Source organism: Ambystoma mexicanum, chromosome 7p (assembly GCF_040938575.1).
Source record: "Ambystoma mexicanum isolate Mex_15411 chromosome 7p, UKY_AmexF1_1, whole genome shotgun sequence".
Lineage (NCBI taxonomy): Eukaryota > Metazoa > Chordata > Amphibia > Caudata > Ambystomatidae > Ambystoma > Ambystoma mexicanum.
Window position 1 is genome coordinate 459,094,326 of NC_090939.1, and position 22,052 is coordinate 459,116,377.

The 22,052-nt window shown below is 45.5% G+C and overlaps 1 protein-coding gene across 2 annotated transcripts in view; it reads right to left on the minus strand.

Moving 5' to 3' along the window:
* Positions 1-22,052, minus strand: part of NME7 (NME/NM23 family member 7) — a 2,086,428-nt gene that overhangs the window by 1,313,010 nt on the left and 751,366 nt on the right. For both annotated transcript variants that reach the window (XM_069636474.1, XM_069636473.1), the window contains one exon: positions 10,956-11,006. In XM_069636474.1, the coding sequence (XP_069492575.1) occupies positions 10,956-11,006 (51 nt within the window). The remainder of the gene's footprint in view (positions 1-10,955; positions 11,007-22,052) is intronic.

Below are 22,052 nucleotides of genomic sequence, written 5' to 3' on the forward strand. Positions count from 1 at the left end.
CAGGTTGTTCGACCAGCGAAGTTCCTCCCGCAAGCTTGCTGGAACTGAAAGGACTGTGTCTTGGAAACGGTATGACTCTTTTCAAAACAAAGCTAGATTAATCTGCTTGCGCCTCATCTTCCTCCTCGCATGAGGTACTGAGAGCTTGCATGAGGCTATGAAGCCGAGGAGTCTCTAGAACCACCATGCAGTTTTCTGTCTGCGGCAGAGGAAAAAGGAGTAAGTATGAAGGAGGTCCTGAATACTCTCCTGTGTTGGATAAACTCTGGCTCTTTCCGTGTCCCACACAAAACCAATAAAGGTCAGGCTACATGCAACTGTCGAGGATGATTTCCTGGGGTGGTCGAAACCCACAATCGAGAATAAGATCCAGAGGTAATCTTAGTGAAGAGGCTGCCTCTTCCAGGCTGGCTACCCTCACCAACCAGTCACCCAGGTACAGTGGATTTGCAGCAGACGAAGGTAGGACGTCACAGCTGACATTAGTATCATGAGTACTCTGGATAAGATCAACCTAAAGGGTAGCAACTAGCACTGGAATTGTCTCTCTCACAGCGAAAAGTAAAACTCTGATGGAGCTACCGTGTGGGGATTTAGAGGTAACATCCTGTGGATCCACCATGCAGCACCAGTCACAGCAATAGAGGGCCAATCAGAGCCGGCGTGATCATCTTGAACCTCTCCAAGGGAAGATTGAGGATGAAGTGGGAAAGATCCAAAAATATCCTCAGCACTGCCTGGTTTGCATCAGGAATCGTCAACAACCTACTCTTATCCCTTACACTACAACTAAAGACTAATATAATTCAACAGAAGTTCTTTCCCCAGGAGAATGACTCCCTTCTTATGGTTTATGGTTTGTGGGTTCCACACGATGTTTGCACAACTTCACATTCTGGAAAAGGCGAATGACTCCCTTCTCCTGGTACTGGTCTGTACAGTTAACAATAAGATCAGGTGGAATGACTCCCTTACCGTGGTGTCTTTGATTTATGTCCCAAGGGTTTTTGTGTCTTCCCCAGGAGAATGACTCCCTTCTCCTGGTATTTGAAAAGTTATTTTTCATGGCTTTCAACTTGCTGTATGTTTCACCACTCTCTCTTGGTACCAGCAAGTCCAACCCCTCTCCCCCCCTCTGCTGGTCAATGGCCTTATCTTTGCCACTCCACAGAGTAAGTTCTCATCCAGTTTTCAAATTCTTTGTACTGGGGTCCCAGACCTCTCTCTGTTAGTGAGTAGGCTTATGGTTGCCACTGCAGCAAGAACATTCTCCTTGGATGCTTTCTTCACTGTTAGGGTCCCCTTCTCTGGTGGTCAGTGGGCTTTATTGCTGCCACTCTGATGAGGATGCTTTGCTCTGATGCTTGCTTCACTGTGGTTAGGGTTCTAGACCCTTCTCTGGCAGTCAGTGGGCTTATTGCGGCCACCACGACGTAGAGGTTGTCCTTGGATGCTTGGTTCACTCTTCCAGCATCCAGTAGCTATTTCGTTACTACGTGGACGAGGGAGATCGAAGAGAGATATCCTCCATGATGCACTCTACACAGTTCTGTTCCGCAATAGCCCTGCAGTTGCCTCTAGGGTGAAGAACCTGTGTCCCTCTTTCTGCCTCCCCCGTATCCCAACCGGGTGTCCCGTGCCTCCCATTACCTTTTTGAGGGATGCGGCAGGCACATCACTGGTCCTTCTTGGCATGGGGCTCCTTGTCGGCAGCTACCTCTGCTCTTCTTGTCCACTTAGGCGGTCCCGGTGCACCTTCGCTGTCCTCCACTCCTTACCGTCTTCGCTTTGCTCTGGGACTCGACGGTCCACCTTATTGCGATCATGCCACTGCTGCTTCCCTTCGGCCTTGAAGTTGAGTCTGCCTCTCTCAGACCCACAATGGACTCTCGCAGCCTACCGTCGGCGTCCCCTGCACAGTCGTTGTTCCAGCCCTCACTCGGAATTCGAAACTTCGGGCTCCAGCGGTCTCCCGTGATCAGACTTCCTTTAGTCCCTCTTTTCTTTCCTTTTTATCTCTGGGACTATGCCCTAGCGCAGCATCAACACCTGCAGATAATGTGTCTTTGTCATTCCTCATGCCTCTGGTGAGCCACCTCATGGTAGTACCGAAGGGTTGGTTACTCTTCAAGGTTCCTATGTTCTTTCTTTTCTCACTATGTACTGTTCTGAAACTATCCCATGCGTTACAAAAATAGATGGGCTTACTCTCAATGAAATGGCTCGGTATGGAAGGGGGGCTAGGGAATGTTGGGGAGTTACGTGGTTTAACGGGCTGCACCCTAGGTGATCGTCCTTGTCCCTAAAGGAGGAGTCCCTCCACATGAGGTTCGCCTGCATTAAATCACCCATAGGGAGACTATTGGGTAGCCAGCAGCTCCCTAGCCAAATGGCACATGGCTGCCCTCTGGGGAGAAGTGACGACACCTTGTGAATCATCACACCATGTAGAATCACACTGACGCTCAAGGTTTGGGTACTTCTGGACTGGAAACATCAACAATACTGTATTCAGGCCTGCCTTTCCCTCTAACCCATTAACAACCACACCCTCCCTCTTTTCTTACAGAGCCATGAACCGCTAGACCCCCAAAATGGCAGCTGTGTGCTATACAAGACCACTTTACGGTATGTTACTTCTCAGAGCTGTTACATAATCCCCAAAAGTAAACTGCTGGTTCCACTTCGACTTACCCTTGCCACAAATTGATGTAATGTGTCAATGAGTCAGATAGCAGTTCTTGAAGCTTAACAAAATCCTCTACAGAGTGACAGCAAAGGCATCCAACAAAAACTGCCACACACATATACAGAAAGAAATGACAATGCCAGGAAGGAGAAGATAGACAAAAGCCCATTTCCCCTCCTGAAATCCTAGTCAACACTAAAAACCTCAAGTCATTATGGAGCAAGATTGTTCTTGCAGTGTTATTTTTATTTACCACGAATAAGGCTGGAGACCATGATGGATGGTATGGCTCCAGGTCAGTGATGTAAGGTGGTGGGTACCTTCTTTGCAGTAGTGATAAAGTACCACACAGAGACCTTAGGTCCCAATCTAGCTTTTATTTGTGTCATCCACTCCTAGGGCCAACAAAATGCTGTCAGCCCTTTTCAGGGTACTAAGCATGTGCAAAAGGACTTTGTTCTCAGAGGCAGCATTATTATTTATGTATCCACCTATGAGACTATGGTTAGAAGGCAAATTATTTTTCAGAAAGCATCAAATGTGCCCCATAATTTGATTACGCACTTTAGCCACAGACAATGACTGCTCACTGATCTTTCACGGAACACCAGACAATCAAAAATCGGATTCCAAAAATGAAAATGTGAATGAATCAGTTGTGACATACTTTGTATGAGGCATTCTTTGTTACAGAAACACCACGAGCAACAGCACACACGCTTTGATTTGACGACTAAAAGATGCTACATACAGAACTGTCCTTGCATGGATAAACTTTAAGCTGGCGCTGGTTACTTTAAATGTATGCAATACGCATAAAATCATGCTAGTTCACAGAAAAGCAGGCACACAGTGTTAATGTTAAAGGACATTTGTACCGCTAACTATCACCACCGGAGTGGTCCCCTGGTGCTCTGGCGGCTCTGAAAGAGGAAAAGAGGGGGGGGGTTAGTGGGAGGGAGCTGGAAAAGTGCAAGAGAGCAGTGATGTGCTGTTGACGGCCTCAGCCCGTTGGGTCCGTTGGCTGGTCCTGGGGTCGTGAGCCCGGTAGTCGTTGTGTACTGTTGTGCGAGTCTGTGTGTTTTTGTTTTGTTGTGTTGTTGCCATGTAGTGAAGTTTGTGTGGTTTGTTGTGCTGTAGGTTTGTGGTTGTGTTTGGTTTGGTGTTTGAGAGATGTATGCAGAGGGGGAAATTTGTTAGTGCAATTGGTTAGTTGGCATCTCTATCCTGACTTGAGGCGGTGGGCTTCTGTAATCTCCCCAGATGGGTTTCGGTAGCACCCCTACGCCTCTGTCCTGATCTGGGTCCGTCTGACCTTCAAGGTCCCTTTCACATCTGGCGCCCTCCTCCCCCAGCCTGCCTCGCAGCCCTACCTATCTTCCCTTTTCCACTCATACGGCCAGTGCATCTGCCAATGTCCACAGCTCAACTATTGTGGTGATAGTGAGAACTACGACACAGGAGGCCTAGCAGCCCCGGACTTCCAGCTATACTACTACTCAGCACAAGCACACTTTGCAAAATACTGGGCCAACACCACAGAACAATATGCCCATATACATGCAGAGAAATTCGCAGCTTCCCCGCTGAACCTCAAGAGTATGATATTTGCCAAGGTACCCAGAGAAAAACTGATGGCTGACCCCATGGAACAAAAAAGCGAGAGCATGGGCGCAGATCCTCAAGAGAGTGAAATGCGAAATACCCTACTGGCCGCACCTCCCCCTATGGCAATACCCAGATCTGGAACCCACAATGGATCGTACTATACAAACACTGTGGGACCCCAATAAACAGGCCAAGGTTGGAGACCTCTTCCCAGAGGGTAGATTTCTCACGTTGGGGGAAATCCAAAACAGAACAGGGAAAAGTCACACCATAACCCTACATCAGCAACAGCTGAAGGCCTCATGCAAGAAAAAATGGCCATCCTTCCCCAACGCACCTCCAACACACAAATTCTTAACAGAGATCCTTTCAGAGGAGGGCTTCGTAGGCAACGTGTCTACTTTATACAGGATTGCTCAATCTAATACGCCATCCAAGAACAATATGAAAACTAAATGGCAAAAACACTTGAATATCCAGATAGATGAACAACATTGGACAAACTACTGTAAATATACCAAAACCATTTCCCTATGCGCAAACTTCAGACTTATTCAATTCAAAATCCGGAACCAACTCCACATTACACCCAAACAAATCACCTAATTCGATCCCTCCAAGCCACAGCCATGACCCAAATGTGGTACACTCAATGCAACAACCATCCATATGTACTGGGAATGCCCACCAATTAGGCAATACTGGAATGAAGTCGCCAACACAATGGACGCTATACTAAATACAAATATCCCAGCCACACCGCTCAAATACCTCCTGGGAGACATCGGAAGGGCTTCCATCAACACCCGCAGACTATTCGCAGTGGGGGGAGCCGTGGCCAAACGGAATATCCTTAAGAAATGGAAATCAAGAGACCCCCCCACACATCAAAACTGGTTAAGAGACTTAAACACACAAGAATGTGAAGAGACATACGTCCAAGGGATTCAAACTACCTTGAGACCCAAGGATATATGGGCCACAGTCAGGTCATATATGCTCGTTGAGAAAGAAAAGACAATAACTTTGAACCTCGCAACAACCCCTGAATGACACCCTTACCCGGGACTTCTTCTCCCTCAACCTCCCCACCACCCATCTCCCCCTTCCCCCCCCACTCCTTGAATCTAGTATAATATGTCTCACGCTACACTGGACTATATATGTATGATGTGATCCTCTGTTTGAAATACGTCTTTCCTCCTAAGCGAAAATGTCAGTATTAAATAAAGTTTAAAAAAAAAAAACTATTGTGGTGATTGCCAATATCCCGACAATTCCATAACACTGTGGTGCCTGGTGGCAACCAAGGGGCGAGTGGGGGTGTTGGGTGGGATTATGATGGGGTTGTTGATTCAGTCTCCATGGGTGTCGCCTGTGTTGCACTCTACCCAGCGTCACTCGTCCGGGTGCCGTGGGAGCATCCCAGTCGGTTCGGGGAGTTGTCTGTGTGTAGTCTAGTTTGGCCATCCCTTTTCCTTTCTGTTTCAGTTTGAGTCTGTGGTGTTGAAGAGCCAGGTTTTTAGTAATTTCCAAAATTTTAGGTGATCTTTGGTGTTTATTTTTTTTGGGATGTTGTCCCAGGTTTTTGCAACTAAATGGTAGCAGCCTCCCAGTTTTTTCTTGAGGTATGGTTTTGGTTCCAGACGGATTTCGTTGCTTGACCTGAGGAGTCTTGTTGGCTTGTAGATTGTTATTTTCTTTTGTAGGAATTCTGCTCCTTGTCCGCTGATTGCCCTGTGCGTTCTGTACATTGTTTTGAAGGTGATGCAATGTTTTACTGGGAGCCAGTGTAGTGTGTTTAGAGCAGGAGTGATGTGTTCTCTTCTTGATAGTTTGAGGAGTAGTCTGGCTGCTGTATTTTGGATCCGTTGTAGTTTCTTCAGGAGGTATTCTGGTATTCCGAGGTAGAGGCTGTTTGCATAGTCAATTTATAACATGATGAGGGCGACGATAGTGTTTTGTGCCTGAGGGAAAGGAAAGGTAGGATTCTTCTTGCCGTGTGGAGGAGGAAAAAACATTTCTTGACTGTTGCATTTATTTGTGGTTCTAAGGTTAGGGTGTTCTCCATCAGGACTCCCAGATTTTTTTACTACCTTAGATGGTGCGATTCCCATTTCAATTGGCCATGGGATGGCGGTTTCGTTCTCTTGGTCTTTCGATATGTTCATGATTTCTGTCTTTCCTGGGTTGATTTTCAGGATGTTTGCAGTCATCCAGTTGAAGAATTCTTTTAGACACTCGATTAGGGTTGCGCCATCGGCTTGGGGGTCTTTAATTTTGTAGAGGATTTGAGTATCATCTACGTAGTTGTAGCATGTAATGTGGTACTTTTTTTAAAAAAATTCTGATAACCGGTGTCTGGTAGATGTTAAAGTACATTGGTGATAGTGAGGATCCTTGTGGCACTCCAAAGTCTTTAACTCTTGGAGTGGATTTGAAGGGTTTGATCCATACGGTTTGTGTTCTGTCTGTTAGGAATGATTTAGTCCAGAGTAGTGCTGTGTCTGTTATGCCTATGTCTTCTAGTCTTTTGGTTAGGGTGTCATGACTGTGTCAAAGGCTGCAGAGAGGTCGAGTAGGATAAGGGCTGAGGATGTGTTTGAGTCTGCGTTAGTATTAAGGTCGTCCCAGATGGATAGTAGTCTTTCCGGTCTGAAACCGACTTGAACTTGATCTAGAAGGTGGTGTTTTTCTACGTGTTCTTGGGTTAATTTATATACGTAGGTTTCCAAGAGTTTTGCCGGGTAGGGAATGTTTGAGATCGGCCTGTAGTTGGCCGATGTCTTCTACATCGCCACTTGTGTTTTTTAGAAGTGGTTTGATGTATGCTGATTTGAAGGTCCTCGCTACAGTTCCTGTTGCTAGTGATTGATTCAAAAGGTTTCTATAGTATTCTGCTGACGTTCCTTGTGCGAGGATTGATTTGTAGATGTCCGGGGGACAGGGATCCATGGGTGATCCAGCTTTCTTGCTGTGTTTTACCAGCATTGCAAATGCCTCTGCTGATATTTCAGGAAAGTTTTTGAGTTTGTGCTGAGGTTCTGTGATAGGATCGCTTGGTAGTATGTTATAGTCAGTTGGTATGTTTTGTATGGTATGACAGATGTTGTTGATTTTTTTCTTGAAGTGGTCTGCCAGGTCGTTGCATAGTTTCTCTGAGGGGTTTGGGGTGTTGTCACAGCCTGGTGGGTTTCTCATCTCTTTAATTATGTTAAACATTTCTTTTTGTGTGTTGGTGGCATTGGTGATTCTGTCATCATAATGCCTTCTCTTTGCCTTTTGAATTTCCTTCTTGTATGCGCGGATTTGTCTCTGGAACAGTGTTTTTTTGTCTGTGTTGTATTCTCTCCTCCATTCCAGTTCCATCTTTTTTTTTCCTTTTTCATGGTGCTTAATAGTGGGGTGAACCATTTTGCCATTGCTCTTTTTTTGATGGGGTGAAAGGTTTTTCTGGGGCGATCTTGTCGATTGTGTCTGCAATCCATTTGTGTAGTAGCTCCGCTTTCCCGTCTAGGTCAGCTGCTGTAGTTCTGTAGTTGAGGGTTTGGTTAATTCCAGTTGTTCGAATAGATTGCTTTCTTTGAGGTGTTTCCAGTTTCTTTTTGTGGTGGTTGTGAGTTTAGGAGGTGGGATGTCGACTTGAGTGGGCAGAGTGATCACGAATGGGATGATAAGATGGTCACGCCACAGTATTTGTATCGGTGGTGCTGTGGTGATGCGTTTTTCCTTGGCGAAAATTGCATCGAGGGTGTGTCCTTCCGAGTGTGTTGCCCGTTTGACTAGTTGTCGTAGTTTGATGGTAGTGAGTTGTTCAATCAGTGAGTTTTGGGAGTTGGCATGACTGTCTTCAACCAGATGTTGAAGTCCCCCAGGATGATTAGGTGTTCGTGGTTGAGGGCTATGTTGGTGATGGCTTCTATGAAGTTGTCAACGAAGGTTGCACCATATGTCAGTGGTCTGTACACCAGGATGAATGTGACATTGGTTTTTGGGCTTGTTTTAGGTGTATTACCATGGTTTCGCAGCTGAGGATGTTGAGCAGTTCGTCTGTTTTTATTTTCAGGTGTCCTTTGAATGCTATTGCGGTTCCTCCTTCTTTTTTGTTTTTCCTGTTTATTTGGAGGCATTTGAAGTCGTTTGGAAGGCAGCTCTGGAGTGTGATTTTGTAGTTGTCGTCCAGCCATGTTTCTGTGATGAACAGGAGGTCGATGCCGTTGTCATCGAGTAGGTCGAAGATCTGTCGAGTGTTTTGACATGGATCTTGCGTTTATAAGATTGGAGTGGAGTTTGGAGGTGTTTGGTTTGGACTTTCTTGTGAGGTCGTCTTCTGATCGGTGTTGGGGTTTCCTTCCTGGTCGATCTCTTGTTGAGGTGTATGTTTTGGGGTGTCAGTGTCTTCAAAAAGTTCTTCTAGGTTCCGTCTTGGGTTTTTGTTTGCATCGGGTTCGTCTTCCATGAGTTGTGGTTGTCTATTGGAAGTTGTTCTTGCTTTGGTGATGTAAGATGTTATCGCATCGGTCGTGTGTGTGTTGTTTCTTGTGCTGTTCATCCTCCTTCTGTGCATTTGTGTTGGGTAGTTTGATGTTGCTGCTTCTAGCATTGGGTTGGTTTGCTCTTGCGACCAGTTGTCAGCGAGGTAAGGAGTTAGGTAGAGGGATTTGTCTCTTCTCTCAGAGTTGGTTGGATTCTTGTTCTCTGTAATTGTGGTGCTTTGTTTCTGTTCTGGATTGTTTGCTCTTTCTTCTCTTTTCCTTTCCCTTGGAATGGGTCGTTTGTGCTGCATTATATTGTTTGGTCTTTGTTTGCTGATGTCCGGTTGGTTCTGCTTTGGTCTGGTTGTCTTGTGGTGTAGTAAACGGTGTGGAGGGCTGTCCGCTAACAGTTAGGGCTATGTCTGTAGGTGGTATTTCCGGCTAATGTAGCCGACTCGTTCAGTTGCTGTCTTGAGAGGGGTAGGGGAGGTGGTTAGGGGTTATATAGTTGGGTTTTATCAGTGGCTTCTTTAGTGTCCGTCATCCTATACGCGGTGCACTGCAGTGAACAAGCAGTGTGGGTGTAAGAAGGATATCTACTAGTTGAGGGTGATTTTGTGGGGCGCAGCTAGAATTTAAGCCTAAAGAGGTGTGAGCCCCTAATCGGGATGTCACTCCACAGTAATTCACTGGTGGGTTCTGTCTCACTTCAGGAGTGAGTTGGTCAGCGGGATTTGGGAGACCTGTCTAGAGGTCCATCTATGAGATCTGAATATCGTATTGTGCAGCCCGAAGAACCTCTGCTAAACTTGAGAGATCTGTATAGTGGGAGAGGAGCCTTTCAATGCAATCTAAATATCACAATGCAATATGGAGACAGAACCCCTATTAAATTTGAGAGACTTGTACAGTGGGACAGAAGTCTATCAATGCAATCTAAATGTCACACAACGCAATATGGACCTAGAACCCCTATACAATTGGAGAGACCTGTATAGTGGGAGAGAGGCCTATCAATGCAATCTAAATATCACACAATGCAGCCCAGAAATAGATCCGCTACCAAACTTGAGAGACCTGTATAGTGGGAGAGAGGCCTATCAATGCAGTCTAAATATCACACAATGCAATATGGACCCAGAACCCCTATAAAATTGGAGAGACCTGTGTAATGGGAGAGCGGCCTATCAATGCAATCTATATATCACAATGCAATATGGACCCAGAACACCTATAAAATTTGAGAGACCTGTATAGTGGGCGAGAGTCCTATCAATGCAATCTAAATATCACAAAATGCAGTACGGACCCAGAACCCCTATAAAAACTAGAGAGATCTATATAGTGGGAGAGGGGCCCATTAATGCAGTCTAACTATCACACAATGCAATATGGAGAAAGAGCCCCTATAGCATTTGAGAGACCTGTATAGTGGGGAAGAGGCCTATCAATGCAATCTGAATATCACACAATGTAGCCTGGAAATAGAACCCCTACTAAATTTGAGAGACCTGTATAGTGGGAGACAGGCCTATTAATGCAATTTAAATATCACACAATGCAATATGGACCCAAAACCCCTATAACATTTGAGAGACCTATCAATGCAATCTAAATATCACAAAATGCAATATGGAGCCAGAACCCCTATAAAAATTAGAGAGATCTATATAGTGGGAGAGGGGCCTATCAATGCAATCTAAATATCACACAATGCAATATGCACACCGAAACCCTGTTAAACTCGAGAGACCTGTATAGAGGGAGAAAGGCCTAATCACCCTGTGTAACGTTGGTTTGCTAAGTGGCTAGGATTCTGGGTTAGAGTTGTGGCTCTCCCCTAAACCAGGCCACTCTTACCTTACTGGTCCTTGTAGTTGATGGTAGACAGCTGGTCACTGGCTTCCCTGGCGGTCACTGGCTGACACTCCCAGTAGCCGCCTCTGTTGGAGCAAAAGGGATCAGGGCCCTTAGCCGATGGGCTGCACGGGCAGAGGGCTACCCTGGGGGGTTTGTTTGAGACAGGGGAGGAGCCAATCATGGACTATGACTAACTTTATATCCGATATGCATATTAAAAGCAACAAAAAAAAAGCGCCTTGATTTACATATTAGTCTTCCTCGTGACCTTTCTTGTTAGAGACAATTCAGAAGTTATACTGACGCAAAACATACGTGCTTACTTGAAAAAGGTCTTTGTTTGGTGTTCCAAATAGAAATCCACAGCTTCTTTCCTGCAAAGAAGACAACATCAGCTTTAATGACCTGCTATTAGTGCAGAAGCAGAGCATTAGCACCCACAAGAACGAAGAGATGTGTAAGGAAGTGACATACCAGCTCAAAGGGTAGTTACAGAAACAAGCAAGAGTTGGTGCAAAATGTTTGAAAAATGAGGTAAGCTTCTGTGTGCTCTTTTGATCATCGTTAACTTGGAATAGCAGTCAAACAGTGGATTGACTGAAGGAATGTGAATTAGACGATTTGATTGCTTACTAAATAACTGGGTCCTAATTATGAGGCAGGCGTACAGTGACAATTGCGACTATCTCCTGGCATCAGTAGTTTAAAGCCACGGTATAGGGCATGCATTAATCTTATAAAGTGCATAAAAGCTCTGGCATAGGGAAGATATCTTGTTTTCCTTTCGTATAGAAAAGAGTTAAGCAGATATCTTAACTCCAAAGAGTTGGGATGGCAGAGTGCAAGCAATGTTTTTGAAGATTACCTTCAATGTTGGGTCCTATTTTATTTAGCATGAGGCTCGTTTGATATATTCATGTGCTGCATAGGTAGAGTACCCCATAGTGCTCAACCCTAAAGCCAGAATTAATTGCTTTGACTAGAATTGATTTTTAGTGCATATTGGCAGCACACATTTTTACATTGTAACCTGCACATAAATAGAAGCGCAAGTAAAAAATCTGCACACATTTGCATTATACCGTTCAACAGCAATACATACCTGTTGCATAATTTCTCCAACAATAGCACTAGGTGTAAATACATTTACTAAGGAGGATATTCCACGCCACCAGAGAATCATCTTGGAGCACTTGCAGACCATGCCTTTTTAGTTCATCAATGTAACTAAGACCAGGTGAGTAACCATTCCCATGACATCTACGAGTCAATTGCACAACAACCTCCATTGGCAATAATATCCATTCCGATGCTAGAGAAAGGAACTTCTATTATCATTAGTGGGTTTAGAGGGGCAATTAGGGGAATATGTGAGCTGGGTTTAAGGCTTATTTCACATGTCTGAATGAAGTTCTTTATGTCAGTATGGATACCCGGCCAATAGAATTTCCCACTGATGTGAGCTTGGGTTTTAGATTGTCCCAAGTGTCCCCCTGACAAGTGAGAGTGTGCAATCTCTAGCACGATCTTAAAATGGGTTTTGGGTATTACTAATTGAGTCTCAATTAGGCTTTCCCTGGAGGTTTCTCTTCCATATAGTAAGCCCCGTTTCAGGACGAAAAAATGTGACTTCCCTTTTCTTGTCCTTCTCCCTCAGGAATCACTTGCAAGAAAGCCTCTGCGAGTACTGGATCATTTCGCTGAGCAAAGGCTAGGTCGGGAAGGACAGTAGGTTCATTTGCCCTTTTTGCACCAATGGTATGTGTCTTATCGGCCTCTTAAAGCCTAAGTTACCCCTCTAAATTTCCTCTAGTTCAGTTTGTTCCTCAAAACGGGGAAATGGAGCTTTCTCAAGAATTCCCTGTGCAATTTTGTCTCCAGGCCGTATTTCAAACGGGTCTCGCCATGGTTCTGTAAAATAACTTTTGTCTCCCCAAAAGTCTGGATCTATAACGCCTGCTAGAACATCCATACCAAATTTCCAGGCTAGGCCAGACTTTGGGGCCAGTCTTATATAACAACCCACAAGGGTTATTAGGACTAAGTCAACAGAAATTATCTCTTTTTCCCCAGGAGGGATAGTGGCTTCTCTGCTGCTACATATATCGTAGTCTACGGATTCTTTTTTGGTGGTAGAGGGGTCTGAGGCTCTGTGGCTAAGTTTCTGGAATTTTAGGGTCTCCCAATTAGTTTCAATTGAGTTGTATCACACACCTGACACCATACATATTATTTGGGGAGGCGACCCTTACACCAATTGTACAATATACAGACCTGGTCACCCTGACCCTTCCATGCTCTAGACCAATACTAGGTAGACAGGTCCAGACCACTGACCTGACTCAATCAAGCGTCATAAAAGGTGTGTGTGAGTGTTATATTTCCTTTTGAGTGTTGTTGCACACAGATGAAATGTCCTATTCCACACAGTTTCTTTTCTATGCATTGTATTTAGTAGGAGCCTTATTTGACTCCAATCAGTCTCCTGGGACTGTATTTTCTGTAATAGCCAAAACATTGTTTGAGGTTAGAGATTTTTCTTCAAAATGTTTGTAGAGCTTTGATGTTGCGTGCAACTGTATGCAAGAAACTGAGGACATAAATGAAGCCCTACAACAGCATTAGAGAAAAACAAATGCAACTAGTGTAAAGAGAAACTATGTTAAAAAGGAGAGAATACAACAATCCTCTCCTGAGCATTATTAAAATTAAAAATTGTCTGAGAAAAGCTGAAGTGTATATATACTTTTTGGTTCTGCTGAGTTACAAAAAACAGCCACTTATCGCCCTCCTGAAGAATAGATGTACACTCGCTGCAGAAAACCTATTAGGACACAACCCCTCTTCGTTACATACCGTATGTAAGGGAGGCATGGTATCACAAGTATGACACTGACACAAGAGCTACACGTTTCAAACCCTTTATTCAATTCCTGGGGTTTAGACAAACTCCTATATTTCCATATAGCTATGATGGGAGTAGTCTCTACCATCAAATAATAAAGAAAACACAGTCCTAGTCAGTCTATGTCAAAACAAAATAGCCTATACAAACACAATCTAATGCCTGCCCTATCTCTAATACAAAAGGTGTGCAAAGGGGAATGTGTATGCAAAGGAAAGTCAGTGGAATAAAAAAGGATCAAGGTGGCTGAGCCAGCTCTCCTCCCCACGTTGGATAGCACGGAGTAAGGCGGCCCCGTAAACAAGATGACACACTCTTTAAGGAACTAGAATCAGACCTTGAATGATGGGCAAGTCAGGAGATCACGCTTATTGGGCGGATTGCCGCTTGCAAGATGAACCTCCTTCCGATGTTCCTTCATGCATGCTCCTCTCTGCCCATCGCGATCCCGCAACCTCCGTTCCTACGTATGCAGAGTAAGATGCCAGCTTTTATTTGGAAGGGTAGAAAGGTGAGGATCTCCCGAAGAACCATGACAGGTGGCTCGAGACTTGGGGGCCTGGGGGACCCTGACTTGCGCAAATAGCAGGTGGCAACGCAACTATCACACGTGCAGGCATGGTTTATAACTTCGGGATGCCCGAAATGGGTAGAGCTGGAACAATCCCACCTCGCACTCCCTCTTTGTTTTCTCCCATGCGTCCCGCCTCTTCTGCAGCAAAGATGGAAGGGAATCCTATCCTCCACTACACACACCCTTAGGACCTGGGTTTGGGCGCTACAATACAAAGGCATCCCTCGCAGCTTGGGTCCCCCATCCCCAATCTTTTACAACCTGGCCTTCTTCCCGGGCTTTCACCCATTGAACTTCAAAAACTGGGCTAATGGGGGGCTAGAAACACTGGGACAGCTATTTGAGGGAGACCAGCCTCGCTCCTTCGAACAATGTAAAGCAGCCTTCCAACTAACCGAGGCAGATTGCTTCTCCTACATGCAGCTGCGACAAAGGTGCTCTCATCCCCCAGACTCGACGGGCAGCCACGCGGACCCTCAGCCTTCTTGAACTCACCCTACAGGACCTACCGCAACGGGGGAAAATCTCATCTCTTTATTCCTTGTTGCAAGAGGACAATCTCACTACGAGAGCCTCCATATGACACACTGGGAGGCAGATTTTGGACACACTCTAGAGGACCAAACGTTGGTGGACATATGGTCCAGGACACACTTCTCCTTCTGCATTACTAATCGGGAATGTGCCCACAAGCTGCTTCTATGATGGTACTACCCCCTGACCCGCCTCCATCACTTTAATTAAAGCCCTTGACCCCCCAGTGCTGGCATAACTGTGGACAGCAAGGCTCATACTTCCACATGTGGTGGTCATGCCCCACTGTGCTATCCTTTGGACCCACTGCATCTCTATAATCAAAGACATTACCCAGGTGGTAATCCCGAGGGTCCCGGACACTATTCTGCTGGTGACTCTGGCCCCAGGATTCTATCCAAGATCAGGGAAGACAGCCAAGCTTCTCACGCAACTCTTACTGGCCGGAAAAATCACAATTGCTCACTCCTAGAAATTGGCCGAGGGCCCATCTTTGATTCTTTGGTGGGTCAAGGTTTGTGATATTTTAGTTGCTGAAAAGGTCGCAGCAGCTAAGGCAGGCTTGCTGCACCACTTCGCAGACATCTGGGCCCCGGTTCTAGACTACGATCGAGGTTTTCCGACATTGACTTTTAAACCCCGGTCGGCACACTGGACCCTGAGTGCGAACTCGCCACCAACAAAGGACTAAGTCGCCCATAGGGGCTGGAAAGGGACATGGGGGATAGCGGTTGGGGAGGGGGGGGGGGGAAGAGGCATGCCTACTGGGAATTTGGCGGCACCTGACTGAATATGCCAAGCAGGACTGTACACCCAACCTGTGTATTTTATATATAATGGTTGTGTTGAGCTATCCCTTGATAGTGCGCCGAAAAATAATGGAATGGCAAGTAGTGATGATTAATCAATTCCTGTTTATTTTTGTGATGTTAGAGCCTTTGTGGATGACACGTGTTTCGGCAGAGCTGCCTTTATCGAATCCAGGCTATATAGATAGCTCATAAGTCACTGCATAATGCATAAAGGTGCTGAAGTTCACAGGGATGAATCCCTCCTGATACAAAGAAGTCCTCCGTATGTCCGAGTGTCCTGCTCTAAGGTTATAGAGTAGACTCATGGCAATTTCCAGCCCACGATTTTTGGTGCAGTTGCATTAAAGCACTGATACAGACACTCAACAGAGCTAGCAAGGGTGTACATGAGTCTACTCTATAACCTTAGAGCATGACATCCGAGTACTTCCACGTCAGGAAGCGTTTAGTCCCTAGACACCCAAGAGCAGTGACGCTCTTCAGCTAAGTGCGGAATAGAAACACACACGGAGGGGTGCAAGACAGCGACCCTAGACAGGCAGTCAAGACCTTCTTAATTAAAAGTCCTGATGAAGATGACCACAATAAGTTACGGTTATGAAACCGGTCGACCCTGATTTAGCATGAGCAGGTCTCATGTTTTTTTAGATCTATGCAATAAATTGCTGACATAGACTGTGTTATACATAGTTGACATCATATTGTGTATGTTGTCTATATAATAGGTTTTAGGTGTTAAACAGGACCCCTCTTGTGAGGCGCCTGTGGTACTTTAATATTGTGTGATAATAGTACAAGTGTTTGGGTTTTTTTTTTTTTTTTTTTCTATATGCTGGCACTATAGTGGCCATTAAAATACTTATACACTGGTGCACAGATACAGCACTAGAACAATCCATTGAAAAGGCATTATCTAATGTAAAATGCCTTATGTATTCACTCGTTTGTGATTTATACACTTGGTACTGTATTTTAACTTTTAGAAATGATTTAATAGACACTTTTTTTGATGTTGAAAAGAATCATTTATACACTGAAGAATTGTCTTTACTGCTTCAATAGCCAGATGAAATGTTTGTGCATATTAAACTATGTTTTGTAAAACCACTTCCTCTATAGACCGTGATTGAGTGTGACAAAGTGCAACAATGCAAGCAATTTATTGGTGAGGAATATGCAAGCATAATATGTCCAATAACCCAATATATATTCAGCTGACGCGTTTCGAGGTTATTCCTCTTCTTCAAGCCTAATTGGACTCAATATTTGGAGTTTTAGAAAAGAATTCCAGGCAGGTTGTCTTTCCACTTGCAATATTTCCCTCAATGCAAATCGCTGCCTTTCTCTCCTTGATGTTTCATGAGTTTACTTGGTTTTCGTGTGTCACACGGGCTATGGAGACTGCGTGGTGCTGTTCTTCTGCCATTGGGCACTAGCAGTAATGTTCGGCTGCGGCACCAGGGCCTTGCTAGTCCCCTCATGCCTGGACTTTCTTAGCTCGGATAGGTCTCCACTGCCCGAGTGACACACGAAAACCAAGTAAACTCATGAACCATCAAGGAGAGAAAAGTTCTGTGATTTGCATTGAGGGAAATATTCCAAGTGGAAAGACAACCTGCCAGGAATTATTTTCTTTGGATGAACTAATTATTCCTGAATTTGACTGTTGGAGCTACTCATTACCACAAATGGAACAACTTTTTGGTCAAACTGAATTACTAACCGCCCATTAGGCGGTAGCAAATAGTGTGCAGGGGACGGGAGGATTCCAATCTTGAATCCTCTTTTCTCTTCTTGAAGGAAGCCATACCCATACTCCCGGGTGTTGTGTACTGTTAAGCAAAGCTGAAGAAGGCCAGGAAAGGAATCATTCCGCTGGCAGTGTGAAAGTACTAAGACTAAGATACCTGGAAAGGGGAGGCATTCTCCAGGAACCCAATAGTGAAGAAAACTATGGGCAATAAGCAATGATGTTTGAGTCTGAACTTTTGAGCTTGAACTGAGATCTTAACAGCACCACAAGCTGGAACTGTGTGTTAGATCTTGGAAAGGAACGGAGACCTGGAGAAAGGAGTAATTCGCCAAGGCGCAGCTCCCACCTGCCATTTCGAAGATCCAGTACCTCTTTAGTTTAGTTACTAGTGTGAGGAGTCAAACGGGCATTTTGACACACGACGGTGGACTCTTTTTATCATTTACTTGGACATTCTGACAGATTCCTTAGTTCTTTAGTCGAGGCAGTGAAACCCCCCCTTAAAGTTCCAGAGAGACTTTATTTTGAGTAAATAAAACTTTCTGCCAGCAACCATGCTACTTTTGTGTCAGTCTCCTCCTTCTGCATCCTTACAGTATGTTGTAGGACCATGTTTCACAAGAGCCGTGCACCGTAGGAGCGTGTGTCATAGGAGTGTGTGTCGTAAGAGCGGCGAGTGTCGTAAGAGCAGCGAGTGTCGTAGGAACGCATGGCATAGAAACATATGTCATAAGAGTGTGTGTTTGAAGTGCACATCCTAGGAGTATGTTTTATGGAAGCATGCGTCATAAGAGTATGTGTGTCTTTAGACTGTGAAGTGTGCTTTATGGGTGCATTGTGTCTAAGTGTCCGGCATGTGAGGGCATGCTCATAAGGTGCACATTAAGGCTTGGTATAAAGTAAAAATATGAATGAAAATGTACATTGAAGTCAGGTTTGACTGCGTTTTCAATATGTACAAGAGGTGTATATTAGTGTATATTAGTTCACATGTGCGCAATTTACATCTCCTGAAAACTGACCTCAAAGTCAGTCCTGATTTATGTATGAGTTTTGAGACGTAAATTAGTGTATACATACAAAAATGTCATCTCCAACACATAGGTGTCATTTTTATACAATATAAATGCACACTCATTCCGCTCATGCATTGTATGTCTCCAATAAGTATGAAAGCTTGCATTAAAGTGAACCCTTACTTTGATGTGATTTTTCAGTACACACAAGATGCGTATATGACTTTTATAGTTTGTACTTGCATGCAATTTACATCTCTTGAAAAAACTCACATCGAAATCAGCCATTCAAATCTTAGGATTTTTCTTGACCGTTCAGAGTGCCACTAACCCATCTCATAGAGAAGGCCTGGTGTACGGAAAAACTCGACTCTTTCTTTTCGGCAGGGCCGCTCGATGAAAATATAATCCAAGTGTCTTGAAGCTGGACACTCTGGTGAATACGAATCTGCATGTTACCAGCCTCCCTGTCAATCTGTGCCCAGTCACTGCTTCTGTCCAGTCAGAGTGAGTGAGTATGCAAGAGTGTGAGCTTGAGTGGGTGAATCATTTATATATATTTTTTTAATTAAATGTTTCTTTTGAACGTTGAAGTGTCAGTTTGACCAGAAATTAAGTGCATAGGAAACAATACAGGTAACAGAGGCAGTCTTCGGACAGGGTGACTTTACAATAGATTGAGGGTATCAGGGAATGGTCATCAGTGAATCGGTAGCCAATTGTTGAGGAGTGCAGTGTGACAAATCCTGGGAATTTGTCCCTTATACCCAAGGAGGAGCCAACCCCTTTGGGACTAGGATTGTTAGCCTGCTACGCTTAACACCCCCTAGGGGACAGGGCAAGCAGGATACCCCTGGGGGTGTCCCCCTGCTTAGGGAAGAATGAAACCCCAAGCAAGGGTTTTACTCTACCTCCCTTTAACACACGTTTGTTGGCTATATGGGAATTTAGCAGGACATTAATGTACAGGGCCCTTTAAAAGTGGATGGTTTGGTTTCTGATCTTAATTCGTTGCTGTTTTTGCCTGAAGAACAGATCCAATGGATTATCCAATCTCGTTCTAGCGACTAATAAGAGGTCACGGAACCCCAACAGTGGAGAGAACTAGCCAGAGGGCGAGCGAGGCAAGGCTGCGTGGAAGCACAGAGAAGGGGATGTCTCCTTCTGGGAGGAGCCAAAAGGCAGAGCCATGCAGATGGTGTGGTGGTTGGAAGAACACAGATGCCTGCACAGCGCTGCCACTTCCAGGAAGGTGAGGAGCCTAAGGAGCTCAGAGCCGCCGAAGAGAAGGGAGTCAAAGCTGCTCCAGAAGTGCCATACTGGTGTCCTCCAGAACCAACGACAAACTCCTGCCCTCCGAAAACAGGAGGAACTGCCATAAGATACCCGTAGCGAGGAACAGAGAGAGGTCAGAGCTGTGGCTCTGTGCATGCCCGAGAGACCCCAAGGAACACAGACTCTGAGAACGAGGTACGCAGAAAGGACCGATAAGTGGGACGAGGGCAGTCAGGCCATGAAACAGCCCACACCGGGCTAAGAACTGAGATACCCCACGAGGGGGTGGGAGAACTAATAATCCCAAAAGGGCTGAGAAGCCAGATAGCCCAAGCTGGGGTGAGCATCATGATACTCCTGCAATGAAAGTGCTGATACAGCGCTGCCCAGGGGAGTGCATCTACCGGGAATAATAGAAGAGGGAGAGGGCACCCCCCGTAGAGGATAGGGCATCATTGACAGATCTGCACTAAGTGCCTCGAGCACACACACAGCTTGAGGCGCTAGGGCAGAAAAGGGAGATGGAGGTGCTTAAGGGTGATCTGGGGGAGAGGCACCCTCGATGTGCACAGTTGCACAAATTTTATAGGGTGTCACTGCACTTGTCGAAACAGATGAAAATGACAGGTGAAAATGACAGGTGAGTAGACTGCATGGGGAGAGTCCAGACAGACCCAGCATGGTAGATCACCAAGAAAATGGTGTGGACCGTTCACGGCAGTGAGATGGGGGAGAGTGACAAAAACAGACTGTTCCCAAGTGATGGCCTTCGCTGGGAGAAGAACTAGTTGATACACACATGGTCGGCGGGCCAAGCCCTCGGGTGCTTGCCAGGAACAGGGAGAGATTAAGCTCACAGAAACATGTCTGGGAAGGTGCAGTCAAGGCATGATCATCAGTTTCAAACTGCCCCTTGGCAGGTGGACCTGGGAAGAAAGATGTGGGGCGAGGGAAGATACGTGAAGGAGCCAATCAGAAGGTACGTTTTGGGGTCACTGAACAGCATTAAGTATCTTGTGTTCTCACTGATGTCGGTGAAGCACCTCATTGGTCAGATGCCGCGTGAATGTCAGACACCCTTCCCACAAGCTTAGGATGTCTTGTGTTTTTTCTCAATGCATGCTGGCCAATGGCAGGTGAATAGAGGTCAGCACAATTATGTAGCATGTAGTAACAACTATCGTTTGGGGTGTGCGAGGCATCCTCCCATCTACTGTGAAACACTTGTGTATAGGCGCGTTATGAATGCCATATCATATACTCCCCCTGGATCTTCCTCTCATGTGGCCAGGGAAAGGCTATCGATCTTGGATCCCGACCCTGGGGGTGGATATGTGAGGGAGGATCACCTGGGTGGAGGGACCTTGGGTAGTAGGGAGAGGATGTCTTTGGGCGAGACATGGTATCCCCCTTTCCCTTGTAGGAATTAACCATACCCTCCCCCACTGCCTTCATAGGTTGTTGTCAACCTTTACCTCTTTCATACACACAAACAGTCCCCCAATCATTTCCCTTTAAGACTGGGATGAGGGGGAGGCAACTAAGAGTTTTGCACACTTCCATTCGTTCACACCACTTTGGTACTGGGAAGAGGACTATGGAGGAATACCATTGGAATGGTCAGGCATGTCTTGCTAATAGATTCAACTATAGTCAGGCAAAGGATTTACACCTGGAACCTTTTAAAGATCCACAGGTGTATAAAATGGGACACCAGCATGAGAAGAGGAGAATCCTGCCTAGAGAGACAGACATGGCTGGCAGAGGTGGAGCAGGCTGGAGAGGGGCAGAGGAAAAGGATGCTGTGTGTTGTAGAAGGGGGAGCGAGACGCCAGGGCCTGAGCAGGCCACGAGTGGGTCGAGACATCTGCAGTCCCCTGCACCGTGTGTCCACAGCCGGAGTTGTGGGACACTGAGGGCTCCAGACTGTCGCAGCAAGATTCAAAGTTAGCGAGCGCTGCTCGCCGAAGCCCCCGAACAGCACAAAGTAGAGCGAGGAGAAGTCTTTCTGCTGTTCGAAGATGCCCGGAGGAGCAGCCGTGCACCAGAGAGTGTGAGAAATGGAACACTCATACTGGGGCGTTCCGGGAGGGGAAGGGGCATTTTAAAATGCTGAACAAACTGAAACTTATAAGTATGTGAAAGCAAGGTGGTGAAAAAGGGTGAACACCACAGAGTGAGTTGTGTGAAATACACATTGGGGCAAAGACAAGAGATTGTCAAGGATAAACATAATTGAATGTTGATTAATGACATAGGTTCAGAGAGAGAAAACCTGTGTTGGCAAGAAAGTCAAAGAGAACAAATAAGTATAAAAGTGCTAAGGGTTATCGGTTGCGTGACCTGTAACGGGTGGACCGTGTGGCCCACAACTGCGCCTAGACAGAGTGACCCGTACTTGGAAAGAGCCAAGGAAAAGCCAAGATACAGAAATGGTATTATTTAACAAGTGCTGAAGTGATTGAAGAAAAGAACAATCTGTATGAGCTATTGCAAGGCCTGGAGGGTTACAAAGTTGAACTCAAAATTGTTATTGAAAGCCAAGAGATTT